Genomic DNA, 22,293 nt, shown 5'->3' with positions numbered 1-22,293 from the left:
CTTTACAATTTCTGATCATTTTACATGACTGAAAATGAAAGAGAACTTTTGATTTGACATATTCATCATTCACCACTGTGGCTTCTGAATAGGTCACTGTACATTTATGGAACCTTTAAAACGTTGTAATGTTTTACCACAACCTTATATTTGGTTACACGTCACTATGGCTTCCATCCCTATATACCTCAGTGCATCCATCCAGGACTAACGTCTCCAAACAGATCTAAAAGGCCTCCCCCACCACTCAGACTTTCAAAGAAATTAAAGTTATCTCTGATACTCTGCTGTGCAGTTTGTTGTATGGACATTGCAGAGGCCCGTTTAAAATATCCACTCTGCTGTCTGGATCTACCAAAGGATCCAGTTACTATTCCCTGTGGACACAGCTGTATGCAACGTCATCTTCTTAGCTTGACTTCCATCCCCCAAAAACCTGTAGATACAGAGTACACAGTCAAGAGGAAGCCACTCCCTGTCCTCTGGTGTAGAGTTCCATGAAACAGAAAGTTATCTTTGACACCCTGTTGCTCAACCTTCAGGTGAAAGCACTAAAATGGCTGACAATCTAGAACTGTTCTGTTGCTCCGTCTGTCTGGATCCACTGAAGGATCCGGTGAATACTGCCTGTGGACACAGCTACTGTATGGGCTGTATTAAAGAAAGCTGGGATCAGGATGATCTGAAAGGTGTCTACACCTGTCCCCACACTCTAAACAATACTGGGTTGTTTGGTTGACCCAAATGTTGGGTTGCAGGCGTTGGGTCACTTAGTTGGGTTGTTTTCTTTAAAAACTGCTGGGTTATGGATGCTGGGTGTTGGGTTATTGTTGCTTGGTTATTGAGATATGACCCAGCAGGTCAGATCAGAAGACTGTAGGCATAGTTTAGTAGGGGTGTGGCTTTCAGATAGTTATTTTTAGCCACCCATGAGAGTAAATATAATTCCTGTTCATCTGGTCTGTTGCGTAGTTAGCACATGTTAAGGATGAACATTGACATTTTTGTAGCTTCAATGATGCTTATAGAGTTTCCTAAAAGTCCATGTATGTCTCATTGTTGGGCTATGATACAGTGGTATACCTTATTATAATATGTAATAAATACTCTACATATTATAGAAGAATTTAATAAGGAAAAATTGAGTTTACAGTATGTAAACGCCTTAAAATAACCTACAGTAAGGATGACATTAAAACAGACCCAGTTGCTAAGGCAACCAAGCATGACATTAAAACAGACCCAGTTGCTAGGTCAACCAAGCATGACATTAAAACAGACCCAGTTGCTAGGTCAACCGAGCATGACATTAAAACAGACCCAGTTGCTAGGTCAACCAAGCATGACATTAGAACAGACCCAGTTGCTAGGTCAACCAAGCATGACATTAAAACAGACCCAGTTGCTAGGTCAACCAAGCATGACATTAAAACAGACCCAGTTGCTAGGTCAACCAAGCATGACATTAAAACAGACCCAGTTGCTAGGTCAACCAAGCATGAGAGTAAAAAATACCCAACTGATGGTTAAATTAACCCGTGTTCTGTTAATACTAACAACCCAACATATTGGGTTATTCACGCAACCAAACTGTCTGGGTCAAAATAACCCAACATGTTCTTTCCACTACTTAACCTGCGCTGGGGTACTAAATAAACCAGATTGAGTGCAGTGCAGACATACCTTCACCCCAAGACCTATTCTGAACAGGAGTGCTGTGCTCGCCTAAGTGGTGGAGAAACTGAAGAAGACAGGACTCCAGGCTGCTCCCCCTCCTGCTCTGTGCTATGCTGGACCTGGAGATGTGGCAGGGATGTTTTTCAGAGGCACGGACTGGGAGAATAGCCAGGATCGAGGGAAAAATGAACAGAGCAAAGTACAGAGAGATCCTTGATGAAAACCTGCTTCAGAGCGCTCAGGATCTCAGACTGGGGCGAAGGTTCAACTTCCAACAAGACAACAACCCTAAGCACACAGCCAAGACAACGCAGGAGTGGCTTCGGGACAAGTCTCTGAATGTCCTTGAGTGGTCCAGCCAGATCCTGGAGTTGAACCCGATCGACCATCTCTGGAGAGACCTGAAAATAGCTGTGCAGCACTGATAGCAACAACAACCACCGCAGAAAAGTTGGCTGTGTTTACAGACAGACAGACGTACAGACAGACAGACAGACAGAGGTTGTTTACTATGACTGGATGAAGGGATACAGTGTTGAAGGCTTCCTTTAGGTCTCCTGGTCTCTTGGGATTTAAACAGTGAATACAGTGAGATAGTCCTAACCATTCAATCAATGTACAGAACAAACAGTCATCATTAACACTATACAGAGTGGAGCCAATGGATATAATATATTATCAAAGAATATAATACAATAGAATTTTATGAATAGAAAATAATACATGTTTTGACATGAAAGCACAGCCAGATGATTTGACTTGACAGTGTGTCTCTATACCTCAGTCTCTGAAGACACCCAGCAATGGTTAGGATTATTAGAGAAGCTTTTCCTGCTGAAAGGCAGTTTCATTTCATCTGGTTGCAGAAAACAATTCATTGGATATGTTCATAACCCCGTCCACCTATAAGATGTGGGGGGTTTCTGTCTGACTAAGAAGAGATATAAAGAACTCTGATTATAAAACGTCTTCTCTTTTTAGTCCTAGATATGGCTAGGGTTAGGGTTACTGCTGAATGTAGTAACTCTAACCCTGACCCTAGGCCTAACAGTAATACCCAAACTGTAATGTAAAGTATTACCTCATTCTCAATGATCAGTCAATACATACAGTATTCATTTAAACTACAGTATATTGTATCAATATCAACCCCCCCCCCCCCCCCCCCCCCATTACAACCACTTTTGAATTATTATAGACACTTATAATCAGTGTTATAACACATAAGTCTATTATAAGGCATTATGAAGCTTATTATAATAATTATAATGTTTACTTCATAGGAACTGTTACCCTATATATATTCTAACAACTCATATTTGTTATATTCATTCCAAATGAAGGGCCCTAACCTAGAAACTAAAATATTTGTCTCCCTCTCCATGTTGAACGCAGTTCTCTCTCTATCCCTCCCTCCCTCCCTCCCTCTAACCTCACCTATCTGGCAGATCCAGAAAGTCCTCGCCCTCCCAAAAACTCACTTATGTGGAAACGAAACTGGTCTGAGTCTCTGTGTCGTCTGTCTGTGTGAGAGTGAACAACCGTCCAAATGGCTCAGCAGGGAGTACTGCTCGACCAGGACCAGTTCTGTTGTTCTGTCTGTCTGGATCTACTGAAGGAGCCGGTCACTACTGCCTGTGGACACAGTTACTGTAGAAGCTGTATTGAGGACTGCTGGGATCAGGATGTTCTGAAAGGGGTCTATAGCTGTCCTCCGTGCAGAGAGACCTTCACTCCAAGGCCTAATCTGAGGAAAAATAACATGTTGGCTGAGTTGGTGGAGAAACTGAAGAAGACAGGACTCCAGGCTGCTCCCCCTCCTGCTCTGTGCTATGCTGGACCTTTAGATGTGGCGTGTGATTTCTGCACTGGGACCAGAAAGCAGAAAGCCCTCATGTCCTGTTTGGTGTGTCTGGCCTCTTACTGTGAGACTCACCTCCAACCTCACTATGAATCTCCTGCTTTCAAGAAGCACAAGCTGGTCAAAGCCACCGCACAACTACAGGAGAAGATCTGCTCTCATCATGACAAACTGCTGGAGGTTTTCTGTCGTACCGATCAGCAGTGTATCTGTATGCTGTGTACAATGGATGAACATAAAGGCCATGATACAGTGTCAGCTGCAGCAGAGACGACTGAGAAACAGGTAAGACCAGAACTACTTGTTGGTGACTGTCTGATAAACAAATAATTAAAGATACAGTAGGAACTAAGGCTGTTTGAATATGAGATCATTCAAATGAAATTGATCCTCAGCAGAACAAATATGAACACAAACCTTGAGTATATTGAGTTTGATCCAAATGTATCACAATTTTCTGAAGTCAAACACTATTATCATTCCGAATGCCCTTTTAGGAGTTCAAAGTTCAGTCTCAACCCCTTGATACATGTACGTCTACCATAAAAACTATAATCATTCACATAGCAACATAGAAAATGTCATATGGTAAAGGGACTTCCTCAAGATTTTAGACCTTCCTCTCTATGTGCCCTATGTCACATTACTATACTATTGATCTACTGGACAAATAAAGCTTGATAGCTCATTGAAGAGTGATTCTCCACAGAGGCAGCTGGGGATGAGTCAGCAGAAGGTCCAGGAGAGATTCCAGGAGAGAGAGAAGGACCTGAAGGAGCTCCAACAGGCTGTAAAGTCTCTCAAGGTGAGTATTGTTGACCAGAGGAGACACACCATTTCACTTCTCTCTTCCAGTCAGAGAGAGAGAGGGGCCCCTCTCCAATCCCACTGACCCCACTGTTGGGTACATGCTGTCTGGACCCCTTTCAGAGAATAGACTGCTTAATGTAACCGGCGGGATATGAACCCGGGTCTACTGAGGAGAGAAACCAATATCTTGACTGTTTCACCAAGAGGACATTCCCTTTGGGTCGAGGGCCGACACTGATTTTGAAGTCGCAAGAGGGGTTACCTCATCACATAACCTTGAGTAACCATGAAAGACTCAAGTCCCCTATACATTAAAATGGAGCTCTCTCTCAATTTAATTCAAAGGGCTTTATTGGCATGGGAAACATATATGTTTACATTGCGAAAGCAAGTGAAATAGATAATAAACAATCAGAAATTAAAAGTAAACATTACACTCACAAAAGTTTCAAAGTAATAGAGACATTTCAAATGTTATAACTCAAGTGCAAACAGAGTGAGCCATTCGCCAGACTGAGTTCTGGAGGTGAAATGGAAATGAATGAGGGAGAGTTAAGTGAGGTAGAAGGTGTGGTGAAGAGCTCAGAACCAGAGCCTGGCATCAATGGACATGATAAAGAAGAATTTGGTGCAGTAGGAGTTACATTGTAGGACAAAGTGGATCCATACCTTATGGCAGATCCATTTGTGGTTTCAGGGTGGGTGGGAAAGGAGTTGGGTGCAGTTGAATCAGTGAAGGTAACCTGTAGTGGACTTGTGATAATTGTTTGTGTTTCTTCTGACCAGAGGGAGCGTGTCACGCAACTTGGGTCAAGATCTGTTTCTTGCTTTGCTCTTAGGAACAGGGCACCATTGAAAGGAGTGATTTCTGGGGTAGCGTTAAGTGTAGAAGTGGAGCAATTAAGGTTGAAGACTGCTGGTGTTTGTGATTCCCGCCGTTTGGTGCAACACAGACCCGGTGGTGAGCGTGGTGAAACAGAGGAGTCACTGTCAGTCCTTTTGAGTTTTGAGTCTTTACCCAACAAAGTCATGGTAGGATATATCAGTTATCCTGTTAGAGCTTTTGTGGCGAATCCACTGTGCTGATTCAGGTGCAACGTTTATGGTAATGTTGCAGCAGTTTGTAGGAGGGAGATTCCAAGATGTGAGAAGTGTGCAGGAGGGCATGGGATAGAGGTTTGTGTAGTTTCGGTGGATAAAGTTGTGTGTGTCAACTGTTGGGATGCCCATGTTGCTGGGGATCTGAAGTGTCCGGTGCGAGAGAGGCAGGTTGAGGTGGCTAGAGTCAGAGTAGTGCAGAAGGTGTCGTATGCTGAGGCAGTGAAGGAAGTAGAGGAGGATGGGTCAACGGTGAGAGATCCTGAGAGGATCCCTGTGAGTAGTAGATCTGTGCCAGCACAGAGGGATAGGCCAACGAGTGATATATGCTTCAGTAAAGTTAGCTTCTTAGAGTTCATAGCAATGGTTATCAACTATACCGCAGAAATGGAATGTCAATCACAGAAAATGGATATTGTGGTGGCAGCTGCAGAGAAGTATTTGGGCATACAAGATTTGACTTCAGAAGAGTTACAGGGTGTGTTGCGTGGTGGTGTCCCGTCCTCCCAGGCCGTTGGCATGGTGCAGGAGCAGATAGGGTCAAAGTAGTGGAATGGGGTAGTGGGTATTTAATGAGTGTAGGGTTAGTTGGAAGGTTTTTTATTAAATGTTCCTTTCCCCTTTTCCCATTTTGTATCACAAAGTAAAATAGATTTATATTATAGTCCAGTTGGGGCGGTAATGCAACATATTGGATGCCAACCACCGTTAAACTCCAAAGAAGAAGAAACTTTATATTATGGCAATGTACAGTGTCTCTGCCTCTCTCATTCCATCACTTTTGCAGTAGTTGGTTGTGTGGGTCTCTGTCTGTCAGCACCCCATTCATAACCAATCGTTGATGGATATTTATAGAGCTCTGATCAGGACGACAATTGATTACGGGTGTATAGTTTATCGAACAAGGCAAAACTTGGCTTCAGAAGCTGGACAGAATCCAGTATATAGCTTTTAGGATATGTATTTGTATTGGTATATATAAACTGGTTGACAATTACATTGGTAGAAGATTTTATGGTTTTTTACCGCTTTTCACAGATGGATCCAAGGACCCAGATAGTGGGCTCACAGGAGCAGGCGTTTACGTTCCTGAATTTGATGTGCAGATATGTAGAAGACTAACAGATGAACTGTCAGTATACTCAGTTGAACTGTTGGTGATAATAGTTGCCCTCCAGTGGGTGGAGGACGTACAACCTGTTAGAATTATAGTATGGTCAGATTCTCTGTCTGTATTGAATAGTTTATCATCTGGTAAATCTAATAGGAGTGACCTGCTATTGGAGGTATTAATGTTATTATGGAGAATTGAGAGAATGGGTTTAGTAGTGAGATTCTGCTGGGTCCCAGCACATTCGGGTGTGGAAGGGAATGAAATTGTAGACCAGTTAGCTAAAAGATCTTTGAAACTAGATATAATTTATATTAATGTTCCACTGGGTAGAGGTGAGGCCAAATGTAAGATCAGAGCCATTTTGATAGATGTGTGGCAGAAGAGATGGTACTCTGAGCACAAGGGCCGGCATTTATATGAATAGTTTACAGTTTTACAGAAAGGTCGATGGACCAAGATTCAAAAGTCAGATTAGGAAGGAAGATGTGGTGTTTACTAGATTGCGCTTAGGACATTGTACATTGAACTTTTCATTACATTTGGTTGGCAAGCATGGGAATGGTTTGTGTCTGGGGGGTACGGTCGATGAAACGGTGGAGCATGTGTTGTTATATTGTTGTAAGTATGTTGAAGAGAGGGAAAGATTGAAGTGTAGGGTCATTGAGGTTGGACGGGGTTGGAGGGGTTTGGAAGGGATTTTGGGGATGGGGGAGGGTCTATTAGAAGTTAGTAGGGCTCTTCTTTATTTTCTCAGAAGTACTGAGTTAGGTAGGAGGATTTAGAAATGTTGGAAACCGTGATTGACCACACACTCCAGCACAGTAGGTGGCGGCATGCACCTTTAACGTTGGTTTGTGGACCGCCATTATATCATAGAAGAAGAAGTTGTTGCTGTGAGAGATTTGTGGTTCGTGAGGAGGGCTACTATTCTTTTTTCTTTTGGTTCTTGCGTATTTTCTGAATGTATTTTCTCATGGTGGAGGGTTTGTTTATTAGTTTCCACTGTTTATCGTTTAGAGTTGAGGGGGGAGTAGGGGTAGTTTGTTAGGGCGGCGTGATGGCCTCAACCGAGTGGAGAAGAAACGCTGTCGCTTCGGGTCCGTTCCGGAGAAAGGTGTGGAGGAAGTTTTGCTCATGGTCGGCGAACAGGTTGGAGCGGAACATCTGCACTCTGCATCCAGAATGAACAAGGCGGTGGTTGTGTTAATGAAAAAGGTTTGTCTTGTTGTGAGTGGGATTTTTGTGAGGGGTGTGTTGGTGCAGATGTCGCCATTTTCGATAAGAGTTGTGGTGGCTAATCTGCCTCCGTTTATTGCTTCCGAACAGACCCCAAGTAGTTGGTTAGTTTTGGTAAATTTGCAAGTGGTTTTCGTGTGCTCTCGGCTGGGTGCCAAGCGGAATCCGTTAAACATGTCTCTTTTCGTAGACAAGTGTTTGTTTCTTAACAAACTTCAAGGTTACACAGGGGAGGGGTGGAACACAGGGTTTGCTAGCACAGATAGTTTTGGGTGTTTCTAGTGTGGGGATCATCAGTTATAGGCTACAAGCAGCAATATGATTGATATGTAGGACAGGTATTGAACCCCGGCCAAATAATCCCTACTCAGATGCGCTAACCTCAACCCTAGTAAACATGCATTATAAAAACCTTCTATATAAAATTATCTCATATTGGGAGTAAATAGCCTCTGAATAGAAAAGAAAAAACACTGCATCTTCCAGCCCACCAATAAATTACATAATGCAACCGTCGCGGTTAGCATATTTACCTCAACATGCCCCTCGCTTGCGTGAGAAGGCAGAGTGCTCGATGCTGGTTGATGAATTTTACAATTAATGTACTAGGAAAATACGTTTTTGTCGACCAGAGGTGACTGAATTAATGTTTAGGCTTATTGATAATCATTATAGTAATGAAGTATAATTTCAAAACATGAAAGTTGTCAAGTGGTGGTGGTACCAGGAGGGAGGAGAGTAGAGCAGGGTCAAGTGGTGGTGGTACCAGGAGGGAGGAGAGTAGAGCAGGGTCAAGTGGTGGTGGTACCAGGAGGGAGGAGAGTAGAGCAGGGTCAAGTGGTGGTGGTACCAGGAAGGAGGAGAGTAGAGCAGGGTCAAGTGGTGGTGGTACCAGGAGGGAGGAGAGTAGAGCAGGGTCAAGTGGTGGTGGTACCAGGAGGGAGGAGAGTAGAGCAGGGTCAAGTGGTGGTGGTACCAGGAGGGAGGAGAGTAGAGCAGGGTCAAGTGGTGGTGGTACCAGGAGGGAGGAGAGTAGAGCAGGGTCAAGTGGTGGTGGTACCAGGAGGGAGGAGAGTAGAGCAGGGTCAAGTGGTGGTGGTACCAGGAAGGAGGAGAGTAGAGCAGGGTCAAGTGGTGGTGGTACCAGGAAGGAGGAGAGTAGAGCAGGGTCAAGTGGTGGTGGTACCAGGAGGGAGGAGAGTAGAGCAGGGTCAAGTGGTGGTGGTGGTACCAGGAGGGAGGAGAGTAGAGCAGGGTCAAGTGGTGGTGGTGGTACCAGGAAGGAGGAGAGTAGAGCAGGGTCAAGTGGTGGTGGTACCAGGAAGGAGGAGAGTAGAGCAGGGTCAAGTGGTGGTGGTACCAGGAGGGAGGAGAGTAGAGCAGGGTCAAGTGGTGGTGGTACCAGGAGGGAGGAGAGTAGTGCAGGGTCAAGTGGTGGTGGTACCAGGAGGGAGGAGAGTAGAGCAGGGCCAAGTGGTGGTGGTACCAGGAAGGAGGAGAGTAGAGCAGGGTCAAGTGGTGGTGGTACCAGGAGGGAGGAGAGTAGAGCAGGGTCAAGTGGTGGTGGTACCAGGAGGGAGGAGAGTAGTGCAGGGTCAAGTGGTGGTGGTACCAGGAAGGAGGAGAGTAGAGCAGGGTCAAGTGGTGGTGCGCAGGCCGTGGAGAAAGCGGTGGTGGGGAGGTTGCAGCTGGGCTACATGAGCTGAGGCAGGTTTCTGTAGTAACGGAGACTCCGGTGGGCGAAGGCTTGGTGGGCTCATCCCAGGAAATATTGCCTGTCATTGGGGAAGAGGCACTGATCAGGGGGGAAGTGCAGGGGGGCAGAGACTGGGGAGGAGGAGGACGGTACCGTGCCAATGGTGGAGGAGGAGGAAGAGGGGGGAGGTGAGTCTGCGGGAGCGGAGGACAAGGCGGTATCGTTTTCAGACGGCTCATTGGATCCATAGCTGACAGCCAGTCAGGCTGAGGGCCCAGTATATACGGTGAGAGAAATTTCTAGGTTCCTGATGGAGACTAAAGGGGAAAAAGAAGGTTCTGCTTGAGTCTTATTTGATTGATCCTGGAAGGTTTGTAAGGTCAGTACAACAAGTGATGAAGAATGAGGGGTTTAGTGTCCTCTCACCCAGGAAGCGGTATAGGCTGAGAAAATGAGTCATGGGTTCTTAAGGGCATGTCTTCAGAATCTGCTTAAATGGATGATTTTTTCTGGCATGGCGGCTTTATGGGCTTCGCTACTGGTTTCTGATTGTGGTGATTTTCGGCCAAAAACATTTAAACATGATTTTCTTGCAAGAGACACACAGTGATGTGATTAATGAAGTGTATTGGGGGTCTGGTGGAAAGGGGGCGCAGGTGCTGAGCCATGGCACAAATCTTAGTGCAGGGGTAGCAAAAGAGGTGTGTAAGGGTAGGTTGTTAGTGGTTAGAGCCAAAATCAATGACCTTGTCTTTGCTTTCCAAAATGTGTCTGCACCTAGTACAGGGCTCAGTTCTCTGTTTCACCAGGGCCCAGGCAGGTGTCCTATTGGAAATTCAATGTAAAGCTCTTCCAAGATGTCACTTTTTGCTCAAGCTTCCAAGGCTTTTGGGAGAGATGGGGACAGCAGAAGGGGGAGTAACTTCTGTTGTGGGGGAGAGGAGGGAGCCTGATGGGTGGGTAACTTCTGTTGTGGGGAGATGAGGGAGCCTGATGGGTGAGTAACTTCTGTTGTGGGGGAGATGAGGGAGCCTGATGGGAGGGTAACTTCTGTTGTGGGGAGATGAGGGAGCCTGATGGGTGGGTAACTTCTGTTGTGAGGAGATGAGGGAGCCTGATGGGTGGGTAACTTCTGTTGTGGGGAGATGAGGGAGCCTGATGGGTGGGTAACTTCTGTTGTGGGGAGATGAGGGAGCCTGATGGGTGGGTAACTTCTGTTGTGGGGGAGATGAGGGAGTCTGATGGGTGGGTAACTCCTGTTGTGGGGAGATGAGGGAGCCTGATGGGTGGGTAACTTCTGTTGTGGGGGAGATGAGGGAGCCTGATGGGTGGGTAACTTCTGTTGTGGGGGAGATGAGGGAGCCTGATGGGTGGGTAACTTCTGTTGTGGGGAGATGAGGGAGCCTGATGGGTGGGTAACTTCTGTTGTGGGGGAGATGAGGGAGCCTGATGGGTGGGTAACTTCTGTTGTGGGGAGATGAGGGAGCCTGATGGGTGGGTAACTTCTGTTGTGGGGAGATGAGGGAGCCTGATGGGTGGGTAACTTCTGTTGTGGGGAGATGAGGGAGCCTGATGGGTGGGTAACTTCTGTTGTGGGGGAGATGAGGGAGCCTGATGGGTGGGTAACTTCTGTTGTGGGGAGATGAGGGAGCCTGATGGGTGGGTAACTTCTGTTGTGGGGAGATGAGGGAGCCTGATGGGTGGGTAACTTCTGTTGTGGGGAGATGAGGGAGCCTGATGGGTGGGTAACTTCTGTTGTGGGGGATATGAGGGAGCCTGATGGGTGGGTAACTTCTGTTGTGAGGAGATGAGGGAGCCTGATGGGTGGGTAACTTCTGTTGTGGGGAGATGAGGCTGCGGTTGTGGAGTTGTACTCTGATTTATAGAGGGCAGAACTCTGTGGTCCTCTGTAGAGCATGGCCCTTGTAATGCCAGGGTAGTGGGTTCGATCCCCGGGACCACCCATATTTAAAAATTTATGCACATGACTGTAAGTCGCTTTGGATAAAAGCGTCTGCTAAATGGCATATTTATTATTATTATTATTATTATTATTATCCTGGGTTTTCTCAGGTTCTGCTCACAGACCTTTCCAAACTCTCTCTGTCACAGATAAATCAAATAGACATTTCCCTGGCCTTTCACAAACTCTCAGCTGCTGTCTCTCAGACGGTCTGCCTTTCGATTTTTATAAAAAGTTCTGGGGAATTATTGGACAGAACGTGTGTTTCGTGAGTGCGTCGGGGTGGGGGAGCTGTCGCTAAGCTGTAGACAGGAGGCTTTGACTCTCCTGCCCACCTGGACTCTATTGTACAGAAGGACCAAACGTACTGTGTACCAGGACGTTTGGTGGCTCCTCTCCCAAGTGTCATACAGAGGGAGGGTTCTGATCATCAACAACTTGGCGGCATCCTCCCTATGGCATAAATTAGCCAGTGATTTCTTTCCGGTCTGGGCATCACTGGCTGAGGGCGGCGGTGCTGTAACTGCCTGTCCAGGAGGGGGGACAAGGCCTGGTGGACCTGGAGAGCAAGGGTGGCAGCGTTCTGACTCAAAGCAGCGCAGAGGATTCTGTACCGTACGGAGGTGGGCTGGAGGGAACCAGCATGTGCTCTGTTGAGGAGGGCTGGCGGTTTGGGGCTTGATCAGCAGATCTTCATCATGCGGCAGGAGAGACTCAATACAGCAGGGGTCTCTGATTTCTATGCTGCAGTACTGAGGGCTGGAGCAGCCTGAGGAGGGGCCACCACCGTTTCCACCACTGCAAGGGACAGCAGAGACTGGGGACTGGCAGGAGAGTCTGGAGGACTTACTGACTTTTAATACTCTGAGCTTAGTGGGAGTGAAGTGGCATCAGTGGCAGGGGGTTGTGGGGGCTGAGAGCATGGCAGGGTATAGGTGGAGGGTGCTCTATAAGCTCCCAGTGCTGGAAAGGTCAGGGGTCGTCCAGTGGAGGGTATTACATGGAGCCCTGGACACCAATAGCTGGTTGGCTCGGGTTGACCTGGGAGTTGGGGAGGGGTGTCCGTTTTCTGCAATGACAGACTGTTCATCATGTTTTTTCTGTGTTGCCAGGGTAATGCCATTACTGTTTGTTAGAGCCGATTTGGGCATATTTTGTATAAAAGACTGAACATACTGAGCTCCATGTACATTTGTGTAAATATATTAAATATTAATGTATATGATGAAATATTAGGTACGTACCTTTATGATTTATTTACTGGATTGAGATATATTCATTTGTTATTAGTGTAACTCAGTTTTTGGCCCCCCCTCTTGCCCATTCATTGTACTGTGTTAATTGTGTTAGTATAAAGGCAGGAAGTTGGGCCTTCGGGGGGAGGAGTCCTTGCTAGATGCGGGAGCGGTATAGTTTTTTGACCATATAGACATACAGAAATACAGACAGACAGGTCATATTATATTATGTATTTGCATTTCAAGTAATCTCTGCTTTAAGTTGATTGGAGAATACCTTTTTGTTAGATAAGAAGAGTAAACATTTTTTGTTGCACTATATCCCTGGATCTCATTGAATGTTTGGCCGTTTGGAAACGTTGAGTGTGGACTGTATGCGTCCGAAACAACCCCGCTTCAGGCTAGGGCAGTGGCTATGGTAAAGAGGAAAGGAAGCCACTACATTCAAGTCAAAAAACTCCGTGAAGGATTACTACCGGAAGGAAATCTCCGGTTCGGACACACGCTGGATTTTGTTCTATTTGTAATTGCATTCGGACCATAAGGACAGCTCGCTTGGAAGGATTTGAACTCCTAGATTTCGCCAGCCGTGAGTAACCACTGCGAATGAATGAGCTGCCCTGTTCAAGGCGATCGTTTGATCATGCATATTATGGAAGCGCAAATGTGCTTATAATTGGAATGTTTGATAAACTTGGGAATGGAATTCAAAATACAGCGCTGTGAAAACAATTAAGAAGTTTAAGTTTGGGAAACACAGATCCTATGCACAATGTAGCCTAATCATATATCTAATATTTGGCCTAACGTGGAAATGCAATCCATCAACGCAACGAATGCAACTTAAGGATCTAAAGATACTGCGTGTTAAAACTTCATTAAAGGGACAAAACCTCAACGGGATGAAATGTTTAAAACGCATCTAAAATGCCAAACTTGCACATGTGCAATTCAAAATGGGTCAATATGCTGAAATGGATGACTGTGTTTTTAAAGATTAAAGGAGGTCTAAAGGGGCATTACGTTTAACAATCAAACCAACAACCGTGTCCTTGTAAATTGAGTGAACTAAAAGTGAATGATGGAGGAGGAAATCCCAAATAAGACTCCACTGGAGAGGGCAGAGGAGCATCTAAATTCACTCTATGCAGCCCGGAGAGGCAAACTTGGAGTGTGTACACGCAAAATGAATGAAATAAAAGTCCTTCTTGTTGATGGAGGAAACATTGCAACTGTGAATGAGAGTCTTGAAGCATTTGATGCTGTGCTCAATGACTTTAGGAAGGCTCATGAATCTGTGCTAGAGCTGGTCACAGAGGAGGAACAGGAACAGGAGAGCATTAACTATTATCAACCAAGAATGAGAACTTATGAACATTTCCTGAAAGAGGTGGAAATATGGAAAAAGGCTGAAGTTGAGCCACAAACGCTCATTGAACCACATGACAGCATTTCCAATGTGTCAAAAATATCAAGTAAAACTAAGTATTCTAAGACTGCTTCCTCAGTGTCCTCTGAACGCCTTAAAGCCGAGGCAGAACGAGCAGCTCTACTAGCTCGCCAAGCATCATTACAAGACAAGCATGCATTGGAACTGGAGAAAGCTCAACTGAATGTTAGGATGGAAAAAATGGCACTGGAAACGGACATAGCAGCATATAATGCCAAACTGAAGGTCCTGGAGAGTACCGAGTCAACTTCTCAATCCCATTCTGTGGCAGCCCATTTACTAAGCCAAGAAGATGGAATGAACTCTTATTTTGAGAAACAGGAACCAGAGGTCTATGTGGAACCTGAACCATCACCTGTTGAGTTTGCTGCATTAGGTGCAGTTCCAAAGACCCCACTACAAAGAGTTTTACAACAACCGACCACAAAGCCATCAAACCCTATTCCGAAAACAGTCGTAAACCACACTCTTCAGCAGCCAACAGCAAGGTCTAGCAATCGACACAGAATCAACACTGCGGGTATCAGCCATAATACCAGCCATGATAACCTCTCTACTGTCATGCAAAGGCAGAATGAAATTGCTGACCTCCTTGTACTACAGCACAAACAGGCCACACTCCCTGTTAGGGAGATACCTATGTTTGACGGTGATCCTCTAAACTTTAGGCCATTCATGCGTGCATTTGAGCATGGTATAGAAGATAAGACAAGCAGTCACCAGGATAGGCTCTATTACCTGGAACAATACACCTCTGGTCAGCCCAAGGATCTGGTCCGTAGTTGTCTGCATATGGAAGCCAGAAGAGGCTATGCAGTAGCTAAGAGGTTGTTAAAGGAACACTTTGGCAATGAAATCAAAGTCACCACTGCTTACATGGAAAAGGCTTGGAACTGGACAAACATCAAACCCGATGATGGAAAGGGACTGGGTGGTTATGCACTCTATCTAAGAGGTTGCTGTAACGCTATGCAAGACCTACAGAACAAAAAGGTAATCTTCCCTCCAACATAAAGCTGATCATGTCAAAACTTCCCTACAAACTAAGGGAAAAATGGAGGTCTATGGCATGTGATATTTTAGAGAGAAGTCACCTGAGGGCCCAGTTCAGTGACCTGGTAACGTTCATGGAAAAACAGGCCAAAATACTGCAGGATCCGTTGTATGGAGATATTCAAGATCCCCTGTACAACAAAAGGTTTTTAAAACCCAAAACAGAAGCTGACTTTAAACAGCAGTTCAAGTCCAAGAGTAGGGGAAGCAGCTTTGCCACTACAGTAGCTGTAGTGGCAGATTGTGACTCTGAAAAACCTTTAAAAGAACAAACATTCAAAGTAAAGAGACCAGGCACCTACCCTTCTGATGCTCCCAGTATCTCATGTATATTTTGTGCTGGTGCGCATTTATTGGTCGACTGCCAACAGGTGAAGGCACAGCCACATGAATTCAAGGTTGAGTTTCTGAGATCAAAAGGCCTTTGTTTTGGCTGTTTGATGAGAGGACACTTAAGCAGAGAATGTAAAAGAAGGATGACCTGTCAGAGCTGTCAAAGAAAGCACCCCACTATCCTGCACATTGAAGGAAGAGAGAGATTTAGATCTCAAAAGGCAGATATGAGTGGTGTAGCAGTAAAGCGGGAGGAGACTGTCAGCAGTGCTCTTGTTTCACTGGAAGCTGGTGAAGATACCGGGGCCGGTACAGATTGTGCACTTGCAATTGTGCCAGTTCAAGTAAAGGTGGCAAATGGAAGCAAGTCTGTGTTAACCTATGCGTTTCTCGATTCTGGTAGCTCAGCAACATTTTGTACGGAGAGACTCATGAGGCAGTTGCAAGCTAAAGGCAGTGCGACTGAAATTCTGCTACGCACAATGGGGCAGGAGAGTCCTACCAAGAGCTTTGAGATATCTGGATTAGAGATTGGCAAGGTGGAAGGCGACACATTTCTTGCATTACCAAAGGTCTACACCCAACATAAGATCCCAGTGACAAGAGAGAACATTCCCACTCAGAAAGAGCTCAAAAGGTGGCCATACCTGAAAGAGGTTCAGTTGAAGGAGATTGATGCTGACGTCAAACTTCTGATTGGCGTAAATGCTCCAAAGGCAATGGAACCCTGGCAAATTATAAATAGCCAAGGCAACGGACCGTATGCAGTGAAAACCCTCTTTGGATGGGTGATGAATGGTCCTCTCAACAGTTGTACCATGGCAGAAGAATCCGGGCGTCCTACGGTGATGGCCAATCGTATCTCAATGGCCGACCTGGGGGTTCTTCTTGTAAATCAGTACAACCATGACTTCCCTGAGAGAGAGTATGAAGAGAAAAGTGAGATGTCAGCTGAGGATCGTAGGTTTATGGAGATAGTATCAAGCTCCATAACCCTCAAAGACCATCACTACTACTTACCGTTGCCCCTTCGCAACAAAGATGTAGTCCTGCCAAACAACCGTGACATGGCAAAGCAGCGGGCTCTAAATATTATCAGGAAGTTCAAGAAGGACAAAGGTTACGCTGCAGAGTACAAAGGCTTCATGGAAGAGATGATAACAAAAGGTTACGCCGAGAAGGTACCACAAGAACAGCTCCTCAGAGAGAAAGGCAAGGTATGGTACATACCACACCATGGCGTTCACCATAAGCGCAAAGGAACGATACAAGTGGTGTTTGACTGTTCATCATCCTATAAAGGTACATCTCTTAACAGTGAACTCCTTCAAGGCCCTGACCTGGCAAACACGCTTATAGGAGTCTTGCTAAGATTTCGGCAAGAGCACATTGCCATGATGGCAGACATCGAAGGAATGTTCCATCAAGTACGTGTCCATGAAGATGACTTAGACTTCCTGCGATTCCTATGGTGGCCGGATGGTGATACTAACAAAAGATTGGAGGAGTACAGAATGACAGTACATCTTTTCGGTGCTATATCCTCTCCAAGTTGTGCAAACTTTGCACTGCGAAAGACTGCAGAAGACAACTGTGAGGGGTACGATGAAGAGGTGATTCAAACAGTCAAGTCCAACTTCTATGTTGATGACTGCCTCAAGTCAGTGGCCACAGAAGAACAAGCCATAGCTCTCACAAGAAACCTCAGGGATGTGTGCTCTCAAGGTGGGTTCAAATTGACCAAGTGGGTCAGCAACAGCCGCACTGTACTAGCTTCTATCCCTGATGAACACAAAGCCAAGCAGATAAAAGAACTGGACCTGGACAGAGAAAAGCTGCCTGTTGAAAGAGCACTTGGAATCCGATGGAACATTGAAAGGGATGTGTTTAACTTCCAGGTCACTGTCAAGAACAGACCCCTTACAAGAAGAGGTATTCTCTCAACTGTCAGCTCTATTTATGATCCATTAGGTTTCCTCGCCCCATTCGTATTAAAGGCAAAGCAAATTCTTCAAGTGCTCTGCAAGCTAAAGTGTGGATGGGACGAAGTCATCCCTGAAGAACACTCTATTTCATGGAAGAGATGGCTCTCAGAGCTGGACCAGCTCTCCAGATTCCAGATCAACAGGTGTATGATGCCGGAGAACTTTGGTCAAATCAAGACCGCACAGCTGCATCACTTCGGTGATGCAAGTGAACAAGGTTATGGCACGGCAAGCTACCTTAGGTTCACAAACGTTATGGAAAAGGTCCACATCGCATTCATACTGGGGAAATCAAGGGTGACTCCACTCAAGCAGATGACGATCCCCAGACTGGAACTTGCTGCAGCAACATTGGCAGTGCGAGTGGACAGGATGTTAAGGTTGGAGCTCCAGATTGAACTTGAGGAGTCAACTTTCTGGACAGACAGCCAGTCGGTGCTAAAATACATCCGCAACGATACCAAGAGATTCCATACTTTTGTGGCTAATAGGGTTGCTATGATCCGTGACCTATCGAAAGCAAAACAGTGGAGGTATTTGAACTCCAAACACAACCCAGCCGATGATGCCTCAAGAGGATTACATGTTGAAACTTTCCTGAACTCAAAGAGATGGCGCAAAGGACCAGAATTCCTGGAGAAAACAGAAACACAATGGCCGAAAGTCCCCGAGGAGCTTGGCTCCATCCCTCCAGATGATCCAGAGGTGAGAAAAGACGTCATCGTAAACAGTACATGTGTGGAAGAAAAGAGTCCGACCAGCAAACTGATTGAGTACTATTCAACATGGAACAGCTTGAAGAAAGCAGTTGCCTGGATGCTGAAACTGAAGAGACTTCTACTACAGTTAAGCCAGAAAAGGAAAGTTCTCACCCAAACTGATCCAGGATCAGATCAGAGTCTGACAAACTCACTGAAGGAACAAATTGACAAGTTCAAACTGACGTTTGGAAAAGAAAGTCTGTCTGTAGATGACCTAGATGAAGCAGAAAAGGTCATCATTCGATTTGAGCAACGACAGCACTTTAAACAAGAAATTGCACTAGTTGTAAAAGGAAAACAATGTGCCAAGAGAAGCGGCTCAATCTGTAAGCTTGATCCAATAGTTGACAATGGCATTCTGAGAGTAGGAGGAAGGTTAAGCAAAGCTGCTATGCCTACGGAACTAAAGAATCCTATGATCCTGCCCAAAGACTCCTACATCTCCAGACTGATCTTACTCCACATCCATGAGCAGGTTGGCCACTCTGGGAGAGGTCACATGCTTTCTAGACTTCGCCAGCGATATTGGATACCCTGTGCCAACTCCTTAGCAAGGAAGATCCTTAAGAGCTGTGTCTTCTGCAGGCGGATGCAAGCTAGAGCTGGGGAACAGAAGATGGCTGACCTTCCACAAGATCGGGTAGCACCTGATTTGCCGCCTTTCACCCATGTGGGCATAGATTACTTTGGCCCCATAGAGGAGAAGCGAGGCCGCGTTCACGTGAAGCGGTATGGAGTGATCTTTACTTGCCTTGTGAGTCGAGCTGTCCATCTAGAAGTTGCTAGTTATCTGGATACTGATTCCTGCATCAATGCCCTGCGCAGGTTCATCTGTCGAAGGGGCCCAGTAACAAGTATCAGAACAGACAATGGCACCAACTTTGTTGGAACACACAGAGAGCTAGGAGAAGCTCTGAAAGAGCTGGATCACAACAAGATTCAAAATAAATTACTGAAGGAAGGAGTGACATGGTCATTCAACCCTCCCTCTGGAGCCCACCATGGGGGGGTATGGGAGAGGTTGATCCGACTGGTGAAAAAGATCCTCTATTCAGTCCTTAAAGAGCAAGTACTGGATGATGAGGCTTTGCAGACAGCCTTGTGTGAAGTTGAGGCGATTATGAACGACAGACCAATCACTACTGTAACAAATGACCCTAACGATCTAGAACCCCTGACTCCGAACCATCTGCTTCATCTGAAAGCAAAGCCAGTCCTGCCACCAGGACTATTCCAGAGAAGTGACCTATACTCACGAAGGAGATGGAAGCAAGTACAATATATCACTGACCTCTTCTGGAAGAGATGGATCAGGGAGTATCTTCCACTTATGCAGGAGCGGAACAAGTGGAACAAAACTAAGAGAAACTTCAGTCCTGGTGACCTTGTGGTCATCGTCGATGACACCGCCCCAAGGAACTCTTGGCTAATGGGGCGTGTGGTGAAGGCTTTGCCAGGGGCCAAAGGTCTTGTCCGGAGCGTCATGGTTAAGACTAAGACCAATATCCTACAGAGACCTATCAATAAACTCTGTCTGCTTCTTGAGGCGACGAAGTGAGACACACACACACACACACACAGTGCTCCATCTTTGAATCACGTGCACCTCTGATTCGTTGATGTCGTACTCTTACATTCTTTGATGTCATACATTTTGTGGACGTCAAACTCTTGACATTTTTTGGAAGTTGAACACCTTTACACTTCAACTCAGACTGAGATCTATGGACTATTTTCCTATATGGCACCTTGTATATTTGTATATAGCTATGAACTGTAATGGTGCTCTGGTATAGAATGTTTTTGTATTGGCTCTACGTTTGAATATTAAGTAATTGTTGTGCATTCAGTGCAGTCAACAATTAGGGGCCGGTATGTTAGAGCCGATTTGGGCATATTTTGTATAAAAGACTGAACATACTGAGCTCCATGTACATTTGTGTAAATATATTAAATATTAATGTATATGATGAAATATTAGGTACGTACCTTTATGATTTATTTACTGGATTGAGATATATTCATTTGTTATTAGTGTAACTCAGTTTTTGGCCCCCCCTCTTGCCCATTCATTGTACTGTGTTAATTGTGTTAGTATAAAGGCAGGAAGTTGGGCCTTCGGGGGGAGGAGTCCTTGCTAGATGCGGGAGCGGTATAGTTTTTTGACCATATAGACATACAGAAATACAGACAGACAGGTCATATTATATTATGTATTTGCATTTCAAGTAATCTCTGCTTTAAGTTGATTGGAGAATACCTTTTTGTTAGATAAGAAGAATAAACATTTTTTGTTGCACTATATCCCTGGATCTCATTGAATGTTTGGCCGTTTAGAAACGTTGAGTGTGGACTGTATGCATCCGAAACAACCCCGCTTCAGGCTAGGGCAGTGGCTATGGTAAAGAGGAAAGGAAGCCACTACACTGTTGACGCCTTAGGGTTGAGTTTGAGTTGTACAAAATGATCAACAGTGTGGAGATGTTTCAGGAGGTATGGGGGCTCAGGGGGGCTGTCTGTACGGCTGGAGAGGATGGGGTTGGATGGACGGTTGGAATGTGGTGCTGGATGTTGTATTGTACTGTGGTGTTGGGTACTGGATAATGTGATTTTTTGGAGGTTGTGGTGTCACACAATGTGCTTTTAGGGGTGGGGGTGTTAGTGTAATGAGGATGGCTCATTAAAGTAAGACAAGTCAGTCTTTCTCTCTCTCTTAACAGAGCTCTGCACAGGCAGCAGTGGAGGACAGTGATAAGATCTTTACCGAGCTGATCCGCTCCATTGAGAGAAGGCGCTCTGAGGTGAAGGAGCTGATCAGAGCCCAAGAGAAGGCTCAAGTGAGTCAAGCTGAAGGACTGCTGGAGCAACTGGAGCAGGAGATAGCTGAGCTGAGGAAGAGAAGCACTGAGCTGGAGCAGCTCTCACACACAGAGGATCACATCCATTTCCTCCAGGTAACTCAACTGCCTTGATACATGTGATATGAAATTAAAACTCAATCATTTGGTTCTGCTCTCTATCCCTCTCTCTCTCTCTCTCTCTCTCTCCCTCTCTCTCTCTCTCTCTCTCTCTCTCCCCCCAGAGTTATCAGTCTCTCTCCGGTACCAGTGTATCTTCAGACTTACCCAGCATCGTTGTCCGTCCTCTTCAGTACTTTGGAGATGTGAGTAAGACTGTGTCTGAACTGAGAGAGAAACTAGAAGACGTCCTTAAAGGAGAATGGACCAAGATCTCCACTACAGGTGTGTTGAAAATAATAAGAACATCAACTTTAGACCATTGAAAGTTCCCTACTAGTCATATACATGTGGAATATGGTATGATGATAACATTCCCTCTCTCTGTGAATGTGTTTGTGTGTCTGTAGTGAATATAGTGGATGTTGTACTGCCTCCAGAGCCCAAGACCAGAGAACAGTTCTTACAATGTGAGTCTCTTTATTCTGAAGTAACTAACAGTCTCTTTTTACTGACACTCCTAACAATCCCTCTAGAAATATATAGCAATAGTAGATCTAATCAAAGACTGGGTATCTATCTGACTCCTCATATTTCTCTGATTTGATCTCTGCTGTGCTCTAATCAAAGACAGGGTAGATACAGTATCTGACTTCACGTATTGTTCTAACTCCCCTCATTGGTCTCTGCTCTGCTCTTCTCCCAGATTCCTGTCAGCTCACACTGGACCCAAACACAGCCGACACACACCTCTCTCTGTCTAAAGGGAACAGAAAGGTGACCTATAGAGACCAAGTCCAACCATATCCTGATCATCCAGACAGATTCACCAACTGCTTGATGGTTCTGTGTAGAGAGGGTCTGTCTGGACGCTGTTACTGGGAGGTGGAGTGGAGTGGGTGGTGGGTTGATACAGCAGTCTCATATAAAGACATCAGCAGAACAGGGACAGATGGTGGATTTGGATACAATGACAAGTCCTGGAGTTTAGTGTGCTCTAGAGGTGGTTATTGTTTCAGACACAATAATGTTGAGACTAAAGTACCAGGCCCTCAGTCCTC

General features: G+C 45.5%; 1 protein-coding gene across 1 annotated transcript; it reads left to right on the top strand.

Moving 5' to 3' along the window:
• Nucleotides 1–3,191: 3,191 nt before the first annotated feature.
• Nucleotides 3,192–22,027, top strand: LOC311121254 (tripartite motif-containing protein 16-like; the record flags this gene model as incomplete). The annotated part of the gene is made up of 8 exons (XM_084195770.1): nt 3,192–3,367; nt 3,539–3,823; nt 4,248–4,298; nt 15,933–15,946; nt 16,341–16,746; nt 20,999–21,199; nt 21,648–21,702; nt 21,939–22,027. Coding segments are annotated over exons 1-8 (1,242 nt in total), but the record flags the coding sequence as incomplete, so codon positions are not given.
• Nucleotides 22,028–22,293: the final 266 nt, after the last annotated feature.

This window comes from Coregonus lavaretus (assembly GCF_964263955.1).
Source record: "Coregonus lavaretus genome assembly, contig: HAP1_SCAFFOLD_2598, whole genome shotgun sequence".
NCBI lineage: Eukaryota > Metazoa > Chordata > Actinopteri > Salmoniformes > Salmonidae > Coregonus > Coregonus lavaretus.
Note: the sequence above shows the minus strand (reverse complement) of the source record. Positions and strands in the feature narration are given on the sequence as shown.